Consider the following 19822-nt stretch of genomic DNA (forward strand, 5'->3'; position numbering starts at 1 on the left):
TTCATCTCCATCCATCCATCCACCCACCTATCTACCTACCTACTTACCTATCTATCTACAATATCTCTATCTTTGTCTGTCTGTCTATCTATCATCTATCTATCTATCCATCCATATCTATCTATCTAATCTATCTGTCTATCTATCTATCTATCCATATCTATCTATCTAATCTATCTATCTATCTATCTATCTATCTATCTAATCTATCTTTATCTGTCTGTCTATCTATCTATCTATCTATCTATCTATCTATCTATCTATCTATCTATCTATCTATCTATCTATCTATCTATCTATCTATCCACCCCTACCTATCTATGTATCTATGTATGTATGTATGTATGTATGTATGTAGGTCTTTGGTTGTTCGGGTTTTCTCCCGCGTATGTATGTATGTATCTATCTATCTATCTATCTTCATCCATCCATCCCATCTGTCTATGTATCAATCCATCCCCATCCATCTATCTCTGTCCGTCCGTCCATCTACCTACCTACCTACCTTCCTATCTGAACCATGTTTCGACGCCTTTCCTGAACTCCAGGAGAAAGGGGGGGGGGCTGCTTACCTGTGTGAGAGAGTTCCACAGGGCAGAAATCTGCCTGTCACCTGCTTGTATAATGGGCAGGACACCCGTGCCAGGCTTGTATTCCTGCCCTGGGCAGGGGGTTGGGCTAGAAGACCTCCAAGGTCCCTTCCAGCCCTAGGAGTCTAGGGAAGTTGCACAGCACAAGCCACTGCTGGGGGAGTTTCTGGTGTTTCTGGATATGCGTGAGCCCCGGGGCTCTTTGCAGTGGTGGGCTTGCTGCTGGGTTGAAGGGAACCCCGAGGAACAGAAGCGGCCTGTCTTGGGGTGCGGGTGGGGTGGGGGAGTAGGCTGTATCGTGGGCAGTCTGTTACCTTGCAGGTCCACCAGCCCCCTGGTCGATGAACTGTTTGGGATGGACTGGGCGTACTTTTGGGTCTGTGTGTGTGTGTGTGTGTGTGTGCTTCTTTTGCAATTGTACCCATTTTGATTTTGCAAAGACCAAAAAGGCCGCTTTCCCCTGCCTCAGTTACAGAGGAGAAGAAGTCCCTGAAGAGGACGTTTCAGCAGATGCAGGAAGAGGAGGACGATGACTACCCTGGAGGCTACTCCCCACAGGACGCCAACGCCGGGCCCCTCCTGGTAGGCTGGGAAGGGGGGAGCCCCTCGGGGAGAAAGGAGCCAGGAGCCGCCACCAGGGGGCGACCTTAGCGAGCGCAGCAGGACGGAGGATGAGTGGATCGCTTTCCTTCCATTCCACTGCCTTCCTCTCTCTCTCTCTTTCCTTCTTTCTCCTTCTCTCTCTCTCTCTCTTTTTCTTTCTTTTTTCTCCTTTCTCTCTCTCCCCTCTTTCTCTTTCTTTCTCTCTTTCTTTCTCTCTCTCTTTTTCTCCTTTTCTCTCTCCCTCCCCTCTCTTTCTCTCTCTCTCTTTTTCTCCTTTTCTCTCTCTCCCCTCTCTCTCTTTTTCTTTCTCTCTTTTTCTCCTTTCTCTCCCCTCTCTTTCTCTTTCTTTCTCTCTTTCTTTCTCTCTCTCTTTTTCTCCTTTTCTCTCTCCCTCCCCTCTCTTTCTCTTTCTCTCTTTTTCTCCTTTTCTCTCTCTCCCCTCTGTCTCTCTTTTTCTTTCTCTCTTTTTCTCCTTTCTCTCTCTCCCTCCCCCCACTCTCTCTTTCTCTTTCTTTCTCTCTCTCTTTTTCTCCTTTTCTCTCTCTCTCTCTCTCTCCCTGACTTTTTTCTCCTTTCTCTCTCTCCCTCCCCCCTCTCTCTCTTTCTCTTTCTTTCTCTTTCTCTCTCTCTTTTTCTCCTTTTCTCTCTCTCCCCTCTATCTCTTTTTCTTTCTCTCTTTTTCTTTCTCTCCCTCCCCTCTCTTTCTCTCTCACTCTCTTTCTCTTTCTTTCTCTCTCTCTTTTTCTCCTTTTCTCTCTCTCTCCCCTCTGTCTCTCTTTTTCTTTCTCTCTTTTTCTCCTTTCTCTCTCTCCTCTCTCTTTCTCTTTCTTTCTCTCTTTCTTTCTCTCTCTCTTTTTCTCCTTTTCTCTCTCTCTCTCTCTCTCTCTTTCTCTCTTTTTCTCCTTTTCTCTCTCCCTCCCCTCTCTTTCTCTCTCTCTCTTTTTCTCCTTTTCTCTCTCTCTCTCCTCTCTCTTTCTCTTTCTTTCTCTCTTTCTTTCTCTCTCTCTTTTTCTCCTTTTCTCTCTCCCTCCCCTCTCTTTCTCTTTCTCTCTTTCTCTCTCTCTCTTTTTCTCCTTTTCTCTCTCTCTCTCTTTTTCTCCTTTTCTCTCTCCCTCTCCTCTCTTTCTCTCTTTTTCTTTCTCTCTTTTTCTCCTTTCTCTCTCTCCTCTCTCTTTCTCTTTCTTTCTCTCTTTCTTTCTCTCTCTCTTTTTCTCCTTTTCTCTCTCCCTCCCCTCTCTTTCTCTTTCTCTCTTTTTCTCTCTCTCCCCTCTGTCTCTCTTTTTCTTTGTCTCTTTTTCTCCTTTCTCTCTCTCCCTCCCCCCACTCTCTCTTTCTCTTTCTTTCTCTCTTTTTCTCCTTTTCTCTCTCTCTCTCTCTCTCTCTCTCTCTCCCTGACTTTTTTCTTTCTTTTTTCTCCTTTCTCTCTCTCTTTCTCTTTCTTTCTCTTTCTCTCTCTCTTTTTCTCCTTTTCTCTCTCTCCCCTCTATCTCTTTTTCTTTCTCTCTTTTTCTCCTTTTCTCTCTCTCTCTCCCCTCTGTCTCTCTTTTTCTTTCTCTCTTTTTCTCCTTTCTCTCTCTCCTCTCTCTTTCTCTTTCTTTCTCTCTTTCTTTCTCTCTCTCTTTTTCTCCTTTTCTCTCTCCCTCCCCTCTCTTTCTCTTTCTCTCTTTCTCTCTCTCTCCCCTCTGTCTCTCTTTTTCTTTGTCTCTTTTTCTCCTTTCTCTCTCTCCCTCCCCCCACTCTCTCTTTCTCTTTCTTTCTCTCTCTCTTTTTCTCCTTTTCTCTCTCTCTCTCTCTCTCTCTCTCTCTCTCTCCCTGACTTTTTTCTTTCTTTTTTCTCCTTTCTCTCTCTCTTTCTCTTTCTTTCTCTTTCTCTCTCTCTTTTTCTCCTTTTCTCTCTCTCCCCTCTATCTCTTTTTCTTTCTCTCTTTTTCTCCTCTCTCCCTTCCCTCTCTTTCTCTCTCACTCTCTTTCTTTCTCTCTCTCTTTTTCTCCTTTTCTCTCTCTCTCTCCCCTCTGTCTCTCTTTTTCTTTCTCTTTTTCTCCTTTCTCTCTCTCCCTCCCCCCACTCTTTCTCTTTCTTTCTCTCTCTCTTTTTCTCCTTTTCTCTCTCTCTCTCTCTCTCTCCCTGACTTTTTTCTTTCTTTTTTCTCCTTTCTCTCTCTCCCTCCCCCCCTCTCTCTCTCTTTCTCTTTCTTTCTCTTTCTCTCTCTCTCCCCTCTGTCTCTCTCTCCCCTCTATCTCTTTTTCTTTCTCTCTTTTTCTCCTTTCTCTCCCTCCCCTCTTTCTCTCTCACTCTCTTTCTCTTTCTCTCTCTCTTTTTCTCCTTTTCTCTCTCTCTCTCTCTCCCCTCTGTCTCTTTTTCTTTCTCTTTTTCTCCTTTCTCTCCCTCCCCCCTCTCTCTCTCTCCTTTCTCTCTCTTTCTTTCTCTCTCTCCTTTTCTCTCTCTCACTTTCTCTCACTTTCTTTTCCTCTCTTTCTCTCTCCCTTCCCCCCCCCCTCTCGTGCCACCTGGGTGGTTGGACTTCCGTTCCCATAATTTCTCAGCCAGGGTTGGGCCTTGCAGCTGATGGGGAGTAAAGAGGAGTTGGCTGGAGACCCCTGGAGGGTAGTGGAGATGGGAGAAAGTGCTCTACTTGCTCCAAGCCCTTTAATGGAGGGCTTATTGCATGACCTCTCTCCACACTCCAGATAACTAGACAGACAGATGAAGCAGGTGATTAGAGAGATAGATGGCAAATAAAAGATAGAGAGAGAGAGATAAATAAGATGATAGTCAGTCGGGAGAGGTATTTAATTAGCTATAGAGATGATAAAGATAAATATAGAGATGGATGGATAGATGGACGGACGGACGGACAGACAGACAGATAGATAGATACAATAGATCAGTGGTTCCCAACTTTTAAATGTCGCGACCCCCCCCCAAACCGGTCGTAAGTCGAGGACTACTCAACCGGTCGTAAGTCGAGGACTACTCAACTGGTGCAGCACCGTTTGCAGAATGGGACTTTTGGCGGGCTCAGCAGGGCAGAGACAGCCTGGACAATTCCTATTGGCTTTGGAAAGCCAATAGAATTAGACTCTATTCAAGAGAGTCTATTCTATTGGCTTTCAAAAGCCAACAGAATAAAAGGGAGTAGCACAGCTAAGGAAAAGGGGGAAAAAATGGCGGACTGCGTTGTTTGGTGACCCCCGTGAAATGGTCGTTCGACCCCAAATGGGGTCCCGACCCACAGGTTGAGAACCACTGCAATAGATAGATACAATAGATGGATGGATGCATGGATTCATCTTCCCTATGTGGTTAGATTAGGTAGGTAGGAAGAAAGAGAGACAGACAAATAGATAACCAGATAGGCAGGCAGAGATAGATGAGAGAGAGAGAGAGAGATTTGATATAGAGATGGAGATAGAGAAGGTAGGTGACTGGAGACAGAGAGGCAGACCGATGTGAGGCTCTATTGTAAACCAGCCGGGCGTGATGTGCATTCTGGGAAGCACATCCTGCTTTTTCTTCTGCTGAGCCTCTGGACCACCTGCTTTTGGTTGCCTCAGGCCTTCAGGGTGGGGGGGGGGTGCTTTGCAAGGGCTGACTGTGTTCCAGAAGACCAATTGTGGGAAGCTGCCACCTGGGCGAGCATTGAGGGCAGCGGAGCTCCATCCCTGGCATGTCTCAGAGGGCCGAGTTTCAAGACCTGGCCGGATAGGCCCAGCCATCTACCTCTTGCTGGCCTGCCTACCCGCCTGCACTGCCTTTCCTGGCACATCTGCACCTTGCAGGGTGACTTTAACCCACAGTGGCCTCGTGGCATGCCTCCCCTTAACAGGGCAAAGAGTTTGTCTTTTCGTTGAGCAGAAGAACAGCTTTCTTCGGCTCCCGGCTTGGCTGCAGCGTCTCATGGTTCCAATAGTTGAGACCCGTAAAAACAGAACTCCAAGGCAAAATGCTTTTCTTAAAGCAGAATTCTCCAACCTTTCCGGACTCGCGGCCCAGAGGGGAGAGCAGCTTCCAAATTACTGCTTGTGCACACACATGCATGGACGCAAAAAGGGCCACGCCCACTGGCACAGGACTAGCAGCCGTGTTCAGGCCTGCACAAATGGGCCACACATACACACACACCATGCTAGCGGCCCATTCATGCACGCACAAATGGGGCGCGCAGGCCCCCCTGCGCTAGTGTTCCCATTTGCACCCGCACGCATGCACAAATGGCTGTGGGCGCTAGAGCGAGTGGGGGGAATGCGCGCCCACGCGTGCCCGCCCTGGCCAGCCATTTCTGCGGCCTGCTGGCCAAGAGCCCACAACCCGGTACCGGCCCATAGGTTGGGGACCCCTGCCTTAAAGAACATATTTATTTGGCTACACGGTATGGGGCATGATCAAAAGTGAAACCAAAACTGGAGTTCCCTCAGAGGTCACAATGTTACAAAGTTGAACTTCCCAGCCCAGTAAGGTGTCATAAATCACATTCCCCAATTAACTACTTGAGCGGGTTTTCTAACCCAGTGTTTCCCAAACTTGACAATTTTAAGGCATGAGGAATTCAACTCCCAGAATTCCACAGCCAGCATTGCTGGCTGTGGAATTCTGGGAGTTGAAGTCCTCATGCCTTAAAATTGTCAAGTTTGGGAAACACTGTTCTAACCTGAAGCTTCAGCTTGCCGAAACAGAATCAGCAATGACCTTGGTTCCCACGGAACAATTTATTGTTTTGACTAAGACTAAAAAATACTCATCCCTCCCCCTCCCAACTCTGTGGCATTTGAAAAGGAAGGGGAAATGGCTTCAGCCCAATTCGTTTGCAGAGTTGACCCAGTGCCCAAGATCTTTGGGAGAGGGGCCGTGGGGAAGCCCCGGCGCCCATCTTTCCCTGTCTTCCCCCGGGCAGGCCGAGGACCTGATCAAGGCCCTGCAGGACTTGGAGAACGCGGCCTCGGGCGATGCCACCGTGCGGCAGAAGATCGCCTCTCTTCCTCAGGAGGTTCAGGACGTGTCGCTGCTGGAGAAGATCACAGGTCAGCCACTCTCCTCCCGGGGCCAAAACCGCTCGGCTGAGCGGAAACCGAATCGGGGTCTAAGACAGGGGTCCCCAGCCGTGCCAACGTTAAGACTGGTGGACTTTGACTCCCAGAATTCCTCAGCCACCTCCAAGGTCCCTTCCAACTCTCTTATTCTCTGAATTTATGTCTGAAATGGGGTAGGGTTTCCTGCCTGAGCAGGGGGTTGGACTAGATGACCTCCAGGGTCCCTTCCAACTCTGTTATTCTCTTCTGTTCTAGATAAATATATATGAGAATATATTTTTAAGAGGAGACTGGACAGCCCTTTGTCTGAAATGGGATAGGGTTTCCTGCCTGAGCAGGGGGTTGGACTAGATGACCTCCAAGGTCCCTTCCAACTTTATTATTATTTATTATGAAGAGACTGGACAACCCTTTGTCTGAAATGGGATAGGGTTTCCTGCCTGAGCAGGGGGTTGGACTAGATGACCGCCAAGATCCCTTCCAACTTTGTTGTTGTTATTATTGTTGTTGTTGTTACTATTATTATTATTATTATTAAATAACCATGGCGAACTCGACTTACAGCTGAGTTAATAACAGTCCGTCACAAGGGCACTGACAAAAAAGTCATTTATGACCGTTTTCCACCCTTAAGACCATCATGTTGTTCCCCGTAGTCACGTGACCAAATCCAGGGGCTCGGCAGCCACATTGCATGTACCACGGTTGCAGCCTGCAAGTGTCACGTGATTGCCACATGTGACACACACCCCCCAGCTGGCTTCTGACAAGCAAAGCTCTTGATAGTCACATACTTTACTTAACAACTGCAGCAACTGGCTTAAGAACTGTGGCGTAAAGGTCGTAAAATGGGGTAAAATTTAATTGCCTTGTTTAACAACGGACATTTTGAGCTCAGTTGTCGTAAGTCAAGGACTACCTGTGGTTTATAGATGGTCCTCCAAGTAAGAGGCCCTTCTTCGTGGTCCCACCAGGTGGACCTCCTTAAGTGAGGGGATCCATAACATCCTTTGTCTGCCCACTCAGGTGGGTTGGATAAATTTAGCTGGGAAAAGATGGTCCTTCAAATAAGAGGGAGGGGGCCACCACGGAGAAGGCCCTTCTTCGTGGTCCCACCTGGTGGACCTCCTTAAGAGAGGGGACCCCTGGCATCCCCTGCCTCCCTGCTCTGCCGGGCTGGGAAAAGACGGTCCGTCAACTTCCTCAGGTTTTGCACAAGGTAGAAAGTTGGCCAAGATCGCAAAACCCTCCCTTGCTTGGCATCCTTCCCTCCGGACGAGCGGCTTGCTGCTGGTCAGCAACACAAAAGGGGTTGTGTGTGTGTGTGTGTCCTCCCTGTAACCTGTTTTACTCTGTCTTCTGTGCGCAGACAAAGAGGCGGCGGAGCGCCTGTCGAAGACGGTGGACGAGGCGTGCTTGCTACTCGCTGAATACAACGGGCGGCTAGCCGCGGAACTGGAGGACCGGCGCCAGCTGGCACGCATGTTGATCGAGTACACGCAGACCCAGAAGGACGTGCTGACGGAGAAGGAGAAGAAGCTAGAGGTGAGCGGGGCGCCCTGCCCACCCTCCTGGCCCCCTTCGCCTTCCGGGCACGGGTAGCCTAGGTGTGGGACGAGTTACGCACACACACCCCATACACACACTGCTTGCAGGAGCACACGGGTCTGGGGAAACGGACTTCCTGGAGGTTCTCTAGGGCTTGTCCTTGAGCGGTCGTGGGCATCCATCACGACTTGAGGACCTGTGGACTTCAACTCCCAGAATTCCTGAGCCAGCCAGCATGTGGTAAGGCCACACCTGGAATCCTGCATCCAGTTTTGGTCACCACCATGTAAAAAAGATGCTGAGACTCTAGAAAGAGTGTAGAGAAGAGCAACAAAGATGATTAGGGGACTGGAGGCTAAAACATATAAGGAAAGGTTGCTGGAATTGGGTAGGTCTAATTTAATGAAGAGAAGGATCAGGGGGGACATGATAGCAGCCTTCCAATATCTCAGGGGCTGCCCCAAAGAAGAGGGAGTCAAGCTATTCTCCAAAGCACCAGAAGGCAGGACAAGAAGTAATGGATGGAAACCACTCAAGGAGAGAAGCAACCTAGAACTAAGGAAGAATTTCCTGACAGAACAATTAACCACCAGTCCTCCAGAAATTGTGAATGCTCCAACACTGGAGGTTTTTAGGAAGCGACTGGACAGCCATTTGTCTGAAATGGTTTGGGGTTTCCTGCCTGAGCAGGGGGTTGGAGTAGATGACCTCCAAGGTCCCTTCCAGCTATTATTATTATTATTATTGTCATTATTATTATTATTATCTGAGAAGAATTTAAAAGAATAAAATCAAGCTCGAAGGGCAAGCTCGGTGGACCAGTGGCTCTTTTTCTATCTTTTTCTCCGTTTTCTATTTTTCTATTTTTCTTTTTCTCTCCGTTTTCTATCTTTCCAAGCAATTCTCCAGCTATCCAGTGATTCAGATAGCTAATTCTTGTCTTTCTCACTTCACAAATATTGACAGATTTCAGTAAACATTGCTAAGCACGTTTGGCGTTTCAGCATATAAAATTCGCCCTTTCACGTTGTTTTAGGTAGGATATGTTCATTTTGAGATTTTTCGTTGAAAAATCCGTTTCCTCAAACCTATTTTTTAAAAAAAATTCTGACTCTTTGACTAACACTTTTAATTTTCACTAGCCAATTTTATTTCCTTTTTTTTTTGTCTCCCCAAAAAATAATCTATTGTTTTATTTATTTTTCTTTTTAAAATGTCTTGTCGATGCAGTACGTCTCAGAAGGGTTGCTAAGCACATGATTGGCTGGCGATCCGAAATGTTAAAATCCAGATTTAGAAGTTGCTGCTGACCTTGAGTGTTTTCTTGGCCGAATGCAGAATCCCTGTTGTTCCCGTAAAATGCCTGCATGGACCCAGGAGGCCTGAAATGGCCCCGAACTCTGGAGCCCCTGGTTGGGACCGCTTTTCCCAGGCATGAGTCATGCCTGAACTCGCTGCTCCCGGCTGGGTGTGGGGGGGGGGCTGCCAGAAAGGAGGGCTAGAGCTGCCTCCCTTAAACCCCATGCAGAGAAGGCAGGGCCAGCCCTGGGAAGGTCCGAAAGGACGTGCTGGAGAAGCTAAGCAACCGTTTAGTCTTTGTGCAGCCAGGTCAAGAAAAATGTCAGAATAGAATAGAATTAGAGTAGAGTAGAATTAGAATTAGAATTAGAATAGAATTACAGAATAGAATAGAATAAGATTTAGAATAGAATAGAATAGAATAGAATAGAATAGAAGATAGTATGGAGTGGAATAGAATAGAATAGAAATAACGGATTGTAGAATAGAATAGAACATGGAATAGAATAGAATTAGAATTAGAGTAGAACAGAATAGAATTAGAGTAGAGTAGAATAGAATGGAACGGAACAATAGAATAGAATAGAATAGAATAGAATAGAATAGAATAGAATAGAATAGAATAGAATAGAATAGAATAGAATAGCAAAGCTGGCTGGGGAATTCTGGGAGTTGAGGTCCACTGGTCTTAAAATTGCCAAGATTGGACAATCCTGTTTTAAATGAAGGGGGCTTTGGTTAACTGAAAATCACTCCACTCTCTCCATCAATTGCTAGCTGTTAGTTTGTGAAAGATAACAGCCCTGAGTGGCAAATCCGTGGAGTGATCTGATTGTTGAACAGAGTCAGTTATATTTTTCAGTCAATCAATCAATCAATCAGTCAATCAATCAATCAGAATAGAGCTAGAAGGTCTTCTAGTCCAGCCCCTCCCTCAAGCAGGAGAACCTATACTGTCTCAGGCAAGTGACTGTCCAGCCTCTTAAAAACCTCCAGTGATGGAGCACCCACGATTTCTGGTGGCAAGCTGTTCCACTGGTTAATTGTCCTCATTGGTAGGAAGTTTCTCCTTAATTCCAGATTGCTTCTCTCTTTGGTCAGTTTCCATCCATTGTTTCTCGTCCTTCCCTCTGGTGCTTTGGGGAATAAATCGACCCCCTCCTCTTTGTGCCAGCCCCTCAAATACTGGAAGACTGCTATCATGTCTCCCCCATTTCTTCTTTTCCTTAGACTAGCCAGACCCAAGTCCCGTAGCCGTTCTTCGTATGTTTTAGTCTCCAGACCTTGCATCATCTTAGTTGCTCTTCTCTGCACTTTTTCCAAACTCTCAACATCTTTTTTGTGATATGGTGACCAAAACTGCTTGCAGTATTCCAGGTGTGGCCTCACTAGGGCTTTATAAAGCAGTATGAATACTTCCCTTGATCTTGATTCTATGCCTCTGTTAATACAACCCAGGATTGTGATAGCTTTTTTGGCTGCTGCTGCTGCACACGGCTGGCTCACGGTCAAGCGATCGTCCACTAGGACTCCGAGGTCCCTCTCCCAGTGGCTGTTTTTGAGCCAGGCCTCGCCCAGTCTGCACTTGTGCCTTTGGGGTTTTTCTTGCCTAAATGTAAGGCTTTGCTTTTCTCCACATTAAATATCATTTAACGGGGCCCATTATTTTTTAATAGAGTCTTTAAAAACCTGAAATTTCCTCATCTGTCACCCTGGACTAGAGCCCCAGGGTGACTCCTGCACTTCTCATGTTTGTCGTACCCGTCAAACGTGTGTGGCCTTTTTTGAGACGTAGTTACTTGGTCCGACTGCATTTTCGCTTGAAGTCGCTTCCTTTTAAGGGGATTTTGAAATCTTTTGTGGATGGAGACCAGCAGTCTGGAAGCAGGGGAGGAATCCGTGGGTGGACTGGTGCCATTCGGGTTTCAGAGGATCTCTGCGTGTTGTGGAGTTTTGCAAACACACACGGGACAAAATCAGCAGGGCTGATCAACATGAAAGAGCTGCAGATCCTGGCAACTCTTTTTCCTGCATGTTGCTGATTGTCAGCTGGGCCTGGGGGAAGAGTTGTTAGTTGCGAAGCTGTGTCCAACCCATCGCGACCCCATGGACCACGTTCCTCCAGGCCTTCCTGTCCTCTACCATCTTCTGGAGTCCATTGAAGCTCCCGCCTGCTGCTTCAGGGACTCCATCCAGCCCCCTCCTTCTCTGTCCTCCCCTTCTTCTCTTGCCCTCCATCTTTCCCAGCATCAGGCTCTTCTCCAGGGAGTCCTTCCTTCTCATTAGGTGGCCAAAGAACTTGAGTTTCAACTTCAGGATCTGGCCTTCTAAAGAGCAGTCAGGGTTGATCTCTTCTAGGACTGACCGGTTTGAACGCCTTGCAGTCCAAGGGACTCACAGGAGTCTTCTCCAGCACCAGAGTTCAAAGGCCTCCATTCTTTGGCGCTCAGCCTTTCTTAGGGTCCAACTTTCACAGCCATACATTGCAACTGGGAAAACCATGGCCTGGACTATACGCACTTTTGTTGGCAGGGTGATGTCTCTGCTTTTTAGTGTGCTGTCCCAGATTTGTTATAGCTTTCCTCCCCAGGAGCAAGCGTCTCTTAATTTCTTGGCTGCGGTCCCCATCTTCGGTGATCGTGGAGCCCAGGAAGATAAAATCTGTCACTACCTCCATTTCTTCCCCATCTATTGGCCAGGAATTGAGAGGGCCGGATGCCATGAACTTTGGGGCTTTCCTTGTTTATGTGGACCGGCTTCTGGCATGCCGTGGCCCGGTACCGGTCCAGGGGCCAGGGCTTGGGGACCCCGGTCTTAAGAAGGTTAAATCTTGGCAACTGAACCAAAGTTTATTAAAACCGTGACCTTTCCTTACTCATCCAAGCAATGTCTTCAATTGAGAAGCCATCCGGATGTTGATGGTCCCCAAGATTTGTGTTCAGAACTGAAGAAGCTTCTGTGGATGAGCAGCGAAACATCTTCAAGGGAAAAAAAAAAACCAAAGGCCAGTTTGCTTTTTGGAAAAAAAGCATGTTCCAATTTTTAGCAGAACCTCCAGATTCAGCCATAGTTTCATTCGTACAGCATCACAGTCTGGTTTGGAAGCATCCCTGCTTCAGACAGGAAGGCGGTGCAGAGAGTGGTGAGGACGGCAGAAACGATCATTGGCTGTTCCCTCCCTCCCATCCAGGACATAGCACAGAAGTGCTGCTTGAGCAGGGTCTGCGTAAGGCAGTGGTTCTCAACCTGTGGGTCGGGACCCCATTTGGGGTCGAACGACCATTTCAGGGGGGTCGCCAAACAACGCAGTCCACCATTTTTCCCCCCTTTTCCTTAGCTGTGCTCCTCCCTTTTATTCTATTGGCTTTTGAAAGCCAAGAGAATAGACTCTCTTGAATAGAGTCTAATTCTATTGGCTTTCCAAAGCCAATAGGAATGGTCCAGGCTGTCTCTGCCCTGCTGAGCCCGCCAAAAGTCCCATTCTGCAAACGGTGCTGCACCAGTTCAGTAGTCATCGACTTACGACCGGTTGAGTAGTCCTCGACTTACAACCGGTTGGGGGTCGCGGCATTAAAAAGTTTGAGAACCACTGGTGTAAGATTATCTGGGACATGCCACATCTTCTTCACTACCTGTTTCCTTCTGGGAGGAGGGGGGTCCGTGGTATCCGTAGCAGAACATCCGGATTCAACCATAGTTTCATTCCATACAGCATTAACCTTGTGAACTCTCAAGCTTCCTCCTTCCGCTATATATTCAAGATGGACAGTATTTAATATTTATTTGCTACGTATATGTAGGGATGTGGGTCTGTACATATGTTGTTCATAGTACGTTTAGGTGTGTGTCATGTATCTGTTGCTCTTCGAGAGCAGGCAACTAAATTTCATTTTTGATGTGTGCCGCTGTGCCCACAGTAATAAAATGTCAATAAAGGTTATCTTAACTACCTTTACGTGCCGTTTTTATCGTTTGGATGTTTCAGGGCACAGTGACCCAGAGTCGAAATGTGAAAAACCAATGAACGAATGTCTTCTCCCTCTTTCTCTCCCCCTCTTCCCCTCCCCTCCCCTCTGCAGGAATACAAGCAGAAACTGGCGCGGGTCACTCAGGTGCGCAAAGAGCTCAAGTCCCACATCCAGAGTCTGCCGGACCTGTCGCTGCTGCCCAACGTCACTGGCGGGCTGGCGCCCCTCCCGTCTGCTGGGGACCTTTTCTCTACTGACTAGGACACGGGGAGGGGGGTCTGCCTCGCCCGCCCACCTGCCCCCCCCCCCAGCAGCAGACCCCTTCGCCAGGATGAGAGATCCTCGCGGGAAGCTGACCTCGGAAGGGACGGCGGGCAGAGACACCCCCGCCGCCGTGGCCCATCTCCATCTCTGCCAAGGCTGCTGCCTGGCCTGGTGACTGGGAGGGGGGGGGGTAGGAAGTGGGCACGGGCACGGAAGGGCACCGCCTTTGTTTCGGGGTGGGAAGCGGACGGGCGTCCTTCCGCAGGAAAATCCACACACCCCCGCGGGCACTTCCAGCAGCCGCAAATCATGTGTGCCCAGAGCCTTTGAAGAATTTGGATCTCTTGTGTAGCTTTGTTTTGTTTTGTTTCCCCCCCCCTCCTGTGTTTGGAAAAAGAAAAAAAAGACTGGATTGTTTTGAGGGGTGGGCCAATTTGGGGGGGGGCGGGGGGCTGTGGGTCAGGGATGGCAGAGGCAGCTGCATGAGGGATCAGCCCGGGGGAGCTTCTTCCCCCCTCTTCACTGGGACAGCCAGAGCACCTACTCTCCCCCCCCCCAGAAATGAGCTCGGGTGGCCCTTCCCCTGCTTTGACCCCTGGGGCCTGGGGCTTAGCAGAAGCCCCTCCTTCTCCCCCTCCCCAGTTTCCCAGGCTCCTCCTCCCGCAGCCTGAAACGGGGCTAAGTGTAGAAGGTTCAAATCCGTGGGCTTTAGGAAAGCGTCTTCCCCCCTCCCCTCCATCTCCAAAGCTGTGAAAGGTTGCCAGTTCGTTCCCTCTCTAGCTCCCAGTCTGTGTGTGTGTGGGGGGGGGACAGGAATAGTCAATGAGTACATTTTCTGCTCCCCCCCTCCCCACAATCAACAACCCAGGCCTTTGGATCCACGCCCAGGTGGGACGAAGCCCTTTCCACTTTGCAACGCAGCCGACATAAAAATGCAAGCATTCGTTTTGCCCCAGGACCCCCACCAAGGAGAGTGATGGGGGCTTTCCTGCTGTTTTTCCAAAGAAAGCAACGGAACGACCCATTCCGCCATCGCTGTGCATTTCCCGGAGGCATCCTCTTGCCCCTTCTTTAGAGTGGGGGGGGGGATGTCTCCAGCCTTGGCAACTTTTAGCACCTGCGGACTTCAGCTCCCAGAATTCCCTGGCATTCATGCATTCCTTTTCATGCCTAGCCCCATTACGGCCTGCTTACTCTCTTGCCATCCTTTCCTCTGTAATCTCTCCACTCTAGACCAGTGTTTCTCAACCTTGACAATTTTAAGGCATGTGGACTTCAACTCCCAGAATTCCGCAGCCAGCAGTGGGAAGGGGCAAAAAAAAAAAAAAAAAACAGGCATGGCTGGCTGTGGAATTCTGGGAGTTGAAGTCTACCCATCTTCAAGGCAGGTTGAGAAACACTATATTCTAGATGATGTAAAGCAGACAATGGGCGCGTTTGCTAAATAACTTAAGCTATGAACAGAAACGTCCCATCCAGATTGGGGTCTCCAAACTTGGTTACTTTAAGACCGGTGGGCTTCAACTCCTGGAATTGGCAAACTGGGGAATTCTGGGAGTTGAAGTCCACCAGTCTTGAAGTGGCCGAGGTTGAAGACCCCTGCTTTAGAAGACTTTTGCTGCTCAAATCGCTTTACTCTCCTTACATAGAAGGGTCGGGCTTTCTGCTTGGTGCCCACATTCAGCCCCCCCCCCATCCCTTTCGGGGAGCTGGTCTGGGCCACGAGTCCCCACGTTCTCCGTCAGCTCAGCCCCACTTGGCAGATGTGGCCCCGAACATCTGGAGGTGCCCCCAGGTGGAGAAGGCAACTTCCGGTGGTCTTTAAGCCTGGAAGCCACTGGGGATGATCCCCTTCCCAGACCCCACAGCAGGGGGGAGCCCCCACTTTGCGCCCGCCGGGTGTGCAAGTGAGCGTGCCTGAATCGCAGCGTCCCACGTCCGGCCACCCCCACGTTATTCCATTTGTGGTTTCGCCCTAATTGAAATCCAAGGGTCGAGGCGGGGGCTGTGGTGGGAGTCCCCCTTTCCCCTCCGCACTGTGTGGTCTTTCGGCTCTTGATCTGATCCGTCCCCCCCCCCCCGCCCCCTGAGGCATTTTCTTACACCTGTACATGAATCAGTTTAGAGATTTAGAGGGACAGGCTGTCCTTTTAGCAGCGGTATATTCTGAAATGTCTCATAAATATATTTTTGAATAAAGAGGGTGTCATTCGGTGGTCGAGAAGCTGCTTCCTGGCGTCCTTTTTTTCCCCCCTCCCTCCTGGAGCAAAAGAGACCCCCGAGATGAAGTCATAACAGGCTTTCAAGATGGAAGACCTGTGGACTTTGATTCCCAGAATTCCCTGGCATTAATGCATTCCTTTTCATGCGCAGCCCCATTGTGGCCTGCTTACTCTCTTATCCTTTCCTCTGTAATCTCTCCACTCGAGAGTGGAAAGGGGAAAAAAACAGGCATGGCTGGCTGAGGAATTCTGGGAGTTGAAGTCCATAAGTTGCCAAAGTTGGACATCTTTGAAACTCAGCCTTTGGGTGGTCTTATACTGAGCGTTTACACCAGTGGGCCAGTGCAGGTAGTCCTTGAGTTACGACCATCATGGGCCCTTACCCATTATCGCCGCAAGTCATTGTAGTCGTTAAGTGAGGCGGGTGATTAACTCGCTCAACGGTTGCTGTAGAGCTCTTTTTCCTCGCACCCCACATTTATTTCATCACTCTTGTTTTCTTTTATCTATTTTATCCTGGCAGGCAATCCTCTACTTACGACCGCTCACGTTGCTAAGCGAGGCATTTGTTAAGCGAGTTTTGCCATGTTGTTAAGTGAACACCTGCAGTTGTTCAGCTAGTAAGATGCTCAGATGTAATTCTATCCTTCCGTGAGGGTCTTCTATTTGAGCAGGGGGTTGGACTAGATGACCTCGGAGCTCCCTTCCAGTTTGGTCATTCTGTGATTAAATGACTCTGGTTTGCCCGTTCACTTTGCTTGTCAGAAAGTCGCAAATGGGGCCTGCGTGAGCCCAGGACGTTGCGGCCATCGTAAATGTGAGGAGTCCGTTACCCAGCATCTGAATTTTGGCCACGTGACCACGGGGGAGGCTGCAACGGTCATCAAACAGCCACATCGGTTTTTTTTCAGTGCCCTTGCAACTTTGAATGGTCACTAAATGAACTGTCATTGTAAGTTGAGGACTACCTATATTTTACTTTGATTTTCTTTGATACGAATCTAAGATGAATCTATATAAGACTGAAATGATGGTCTGTCCATTCTGGAGCAGAAACAGATCTTATTTGATCCCCGTTCCAGCTGCCTGCAGCAGATTTATCTGTCTATCATCTATGTCTGTCAATCTGTTATTGATCTGTCATCTATCATCTATATCAGGGGTCTTCAAACTTGGCCCTTTTATGACTGGTGTGTGCCTGGCTGAGGAATTCTGGGAGTTGAAGTCCACCAGTCATAAAAGGGCCAAGTTTGAAGACCCCTGATCTATATCATCTGTCACCTATCATCTATATCATCGGCCTATCATCTATCTGTCATCTATGTCTATCTATATCCACCCATCTCCTGTCTGTCTGTGTTTCTGCCTGCCTGCCTATATCTATCTATCTATAAGATGATTAGGGGACTGGAGGCTAAAACATATAAGGAACGGCTGCGAGAATTGGGTATGTCTAGTTTAACGAAGAGAAGGACAAGGGGGGACAGGATAGCAGTATTCCAATATCTCAGGGGCTGCCATAAAGAAGAGGGAATTAAGCTCTTCTCCAAAGCGCCTGAAGGCAGGACAAGAAGCAACGGGTGGAAACTAATCAAGGAGAGAAGCAACCTAGAACTAAGGAGAAACTTCCTGACAGTGAGAACAATTAATCAGTGGAACAGCTTGCCTCCAGAAGCAGTAAATGCTCCAACACTGGAAGTTTTTAAGAAGAGACTGGACAGCCATTTGTCCGAAATGGTGTAGGGTTTCCTGCCCGAGCAGGGGGTTGGACTAGATGACCTCCAAGGTCCCTTCCAACTTTACTATTATTATTATTATTATCTATCTTCTATTCTATGTCTATATATCATATCTATCATCTCCACCTATCTACTATCTATCCAACTATCCATCTGTCATCTATTCATCCATCCATCTGTGCATCTATCATCTGTCTATCTATCTCATCTCATCTCATTTCATACCCCAAAGAAGAGGGAGTCAAGTTCTTCTCCAAAGCGCCTGAAGGCAGGACAAAAAACCAATCAAGAAGAGAAGCAACCTGGAATTAAGGAGAAACTTCTGGAATTCCAGTTGCTGGAATTGGGCATGTCTAGTTTAATGAAGAGAAGGACGAGGGGGGACAGGATAGCAGTCTTCCGGTATCTCAGGGGCTGCCCCAAAGAAGAGGGAGTCAAGCTATCCTCCTAAGTGCCTGAAGGCAGGACAAGAAGCAACGGAGGGAAACTAACCAAGGAGAGAAGCAACCTGGAACTAAGGAGAAATTTCTTGACAGTGAGGACAATCAACCATTGGAACTACCTGCCTCCAGAAGGTGAATGTTCCAACACTGGAAGTTTTTAAGAAGAGACTGGGCAGCCATTTGTCTGAAATGGTCTAGGGTTTCCTGCCTGAGCAGGGGGTTGGACTAGATGACCTCCAAGGTCCCTTCCAAATTATTATCATCATCATTATCTCCATCTTCCTCACAGGGGGACTCTGGGCGACATATAATCTCCATATTTATTAACTTTCTAGGTCTCGGGGGCTCTGGTTGGTTTATAATAGCGTAATAAAATAACATAAACACATGAAGAAGAGCACAGATTAAAACAAAGAGTTCAGAACACGATTAAAACTGGTTTGGTCAGCAACCGGCTGGGCATTTCAATCCAGAGCTATTACTTAAGAATGGGGGGACCTTGCTTAGCCAACCCCCCCACCCCCACCCCCCGCTTTGTGGCTGCTGGGACCTAAAGGGCTGTGCAAAAATACTTGTGGCTGATCACGTTGTCTGCACCCAAGCCACTGTGGCTTGGAAACCCCGCTGGGGGCTTTGTGGAGCAAAGCACACGTTTTATTAGCCAACTAGGGGACACCATCTGCTGGAAGGGAGGGGGGTCCATGGGGGAGCAGGAGGAGGAAGCATCTGAGGTCCTTGGTTTCTGAGCTGGGTGGTTTTCTTGCAGACATTTCGTTACCCAACTAGGGAACGTGATCAGTGCTAGAAGGGAGGGGGGTTGCAGGTGGGAGGAGGAGGAGGACAGGTGGGGTCCTTGGTGCTCTCTGAGCTGGGTGGTTTTCATGCAGACATTTCGTTATCCAAACTAGGGTAGGTACCATCAGTGCTAGCGTTACGCTGATGATGTTCCCTAGTTGGGTCATGAAAGGTCTGCAAGAAAACAACCAACTCAGAGAGCACCAAAGACTCCACAGTCCTCCTCCTCCTCCTCCCCCTCTCTGCAAACCCCCTCCCTTCTAGCACTGATGATGTTCCCTAGTTGGGTTATGTAACATCTGCAAAAAAAACCAACGAAGCTCAGAGAGCACCAAGGATCCCAGCTGCCCTCTTCTTCTTCTTCTTCTTCTTCCTCCTCCTCCTCCTCCTCCTCCTCCTCCTCCTCCTCCTCCTCCTCCTCTCTGCAAACTCTCCTCCTATCTGCAAACCCCCACTCCCTTCTAGCACTGATGATGTTCCCTAGCTGGGTTATGAAACATCTGCAAAAAAACAATGAAGCTCAGAGAGCACCAAGGATCCCAGCTGCCCTCTTCTTCCTCCTCCTTCTCCTCCTTCTCCTCCTCCTCCTCCTTCTCCTCCTCTTCCTCCTCCTCCTCTCTGCAAACCCCCCTCCCTTCTAGCACTGATGACGTTCCCTAGTTGGGTCATGAAACATCTGCAAAAAAACAACAAAGCTCAGAGAGCACCAAGGATCCCAGCTGTTCTCGTCCTCCTCCTGCTGCTCTCTCCAAACCTTCCTCCCTTCTAGCACTGATGATGTTCCCTAGTTGGGTCATAAAAGGTCTGCAAGAAAACAATCCAGCTCAGAGAGCACCAAGGGCCCCACAGGTGTTCCCCTCCTCCTCCTCCTCCCAACTGAGCCCAAGAGGCAGTCGCTAAGTGAGTTGCATCCCATTTTATGACTGTTTTTGCCACAGTGCAGCAAATCACTGCATTGTTCAGCAAATCATGGGGTCAGGAGAGTGGCAGTTTCTGGGCACGCTGCTTTCATGCCACCGTCACTGGCCTTGCAACTGGCAGCCGTCATCCTCCTCCCAACACCTTGGAGAGCCAGAATAAATGTGCCACCCTCCTAACACACACACACACACACACACACACACACACACACACACACACACACCCTTTTCCAGCAAAGTTGACCCAGGCAGCTAATCAGTTGCATGACGAATTGAACCTCGGTTTTTTGTATGTGTGTGTGTGTGTGTGTGAGTGTTTCTGCTCTTGCTCCAGTTTGCAAATATTTTATTTCTTTTTCCTTCCAAGTGAGATGCAGAAAACGTTTGTCCCCTCTTTGTCACT

At 48.5% G+C, this 19822-nt stretch overlaps 1 protein-coding gene across 1 annotated transcript in view; it reads left to right on the forward strand.

The window, feature by feature from the left end:
* Positions 1–15521, forward strand: part of RPRD1B (regulation of nuclear pre-mRNA domain containing 1B) — a 43904-nt gene extending 28383 nt beyond the window's left edge. Inside the window, exons 4-7 of the mRNA XM_039368190.1 lie at positions 1060–1172; positions 6086–6212; positions 7591–7766; positions 13148–15521. Coding sequence (XP_039224124.1) covers positions 1060–1172; positions 6086–6212; positions 7591–7766; positions 13148–13297 — 566 coding nt within the window. The 3' untranslated portion in view covers positions 13298–15521. The remainder of the gene's footprint in view (positions 1–1059; positions 1173–6085; positions 6213–7590; positions 7767–13147) is intronic.
* Positions 15522–19822: the final 4301 nt, after the last annotated feature.

This window comes from Crotalus tigris, unplaced genomic scaffold (assembly GCF_016545835.1).
Source record: "Crotalus tigris isolate CLP2741 ecotype Arizona unplaced genomic scaffold, ASM1654583v1 scf7180000020719.984301794:720406, whole genome shotgun sequence".
Classification (NCBI taxonomy): domain Eukaryota; kingdom Metazoa; phylum Chordata; class Lepidosauria; order Squamata; family Viperidae; genus Crotalus; species Crotalus tigris.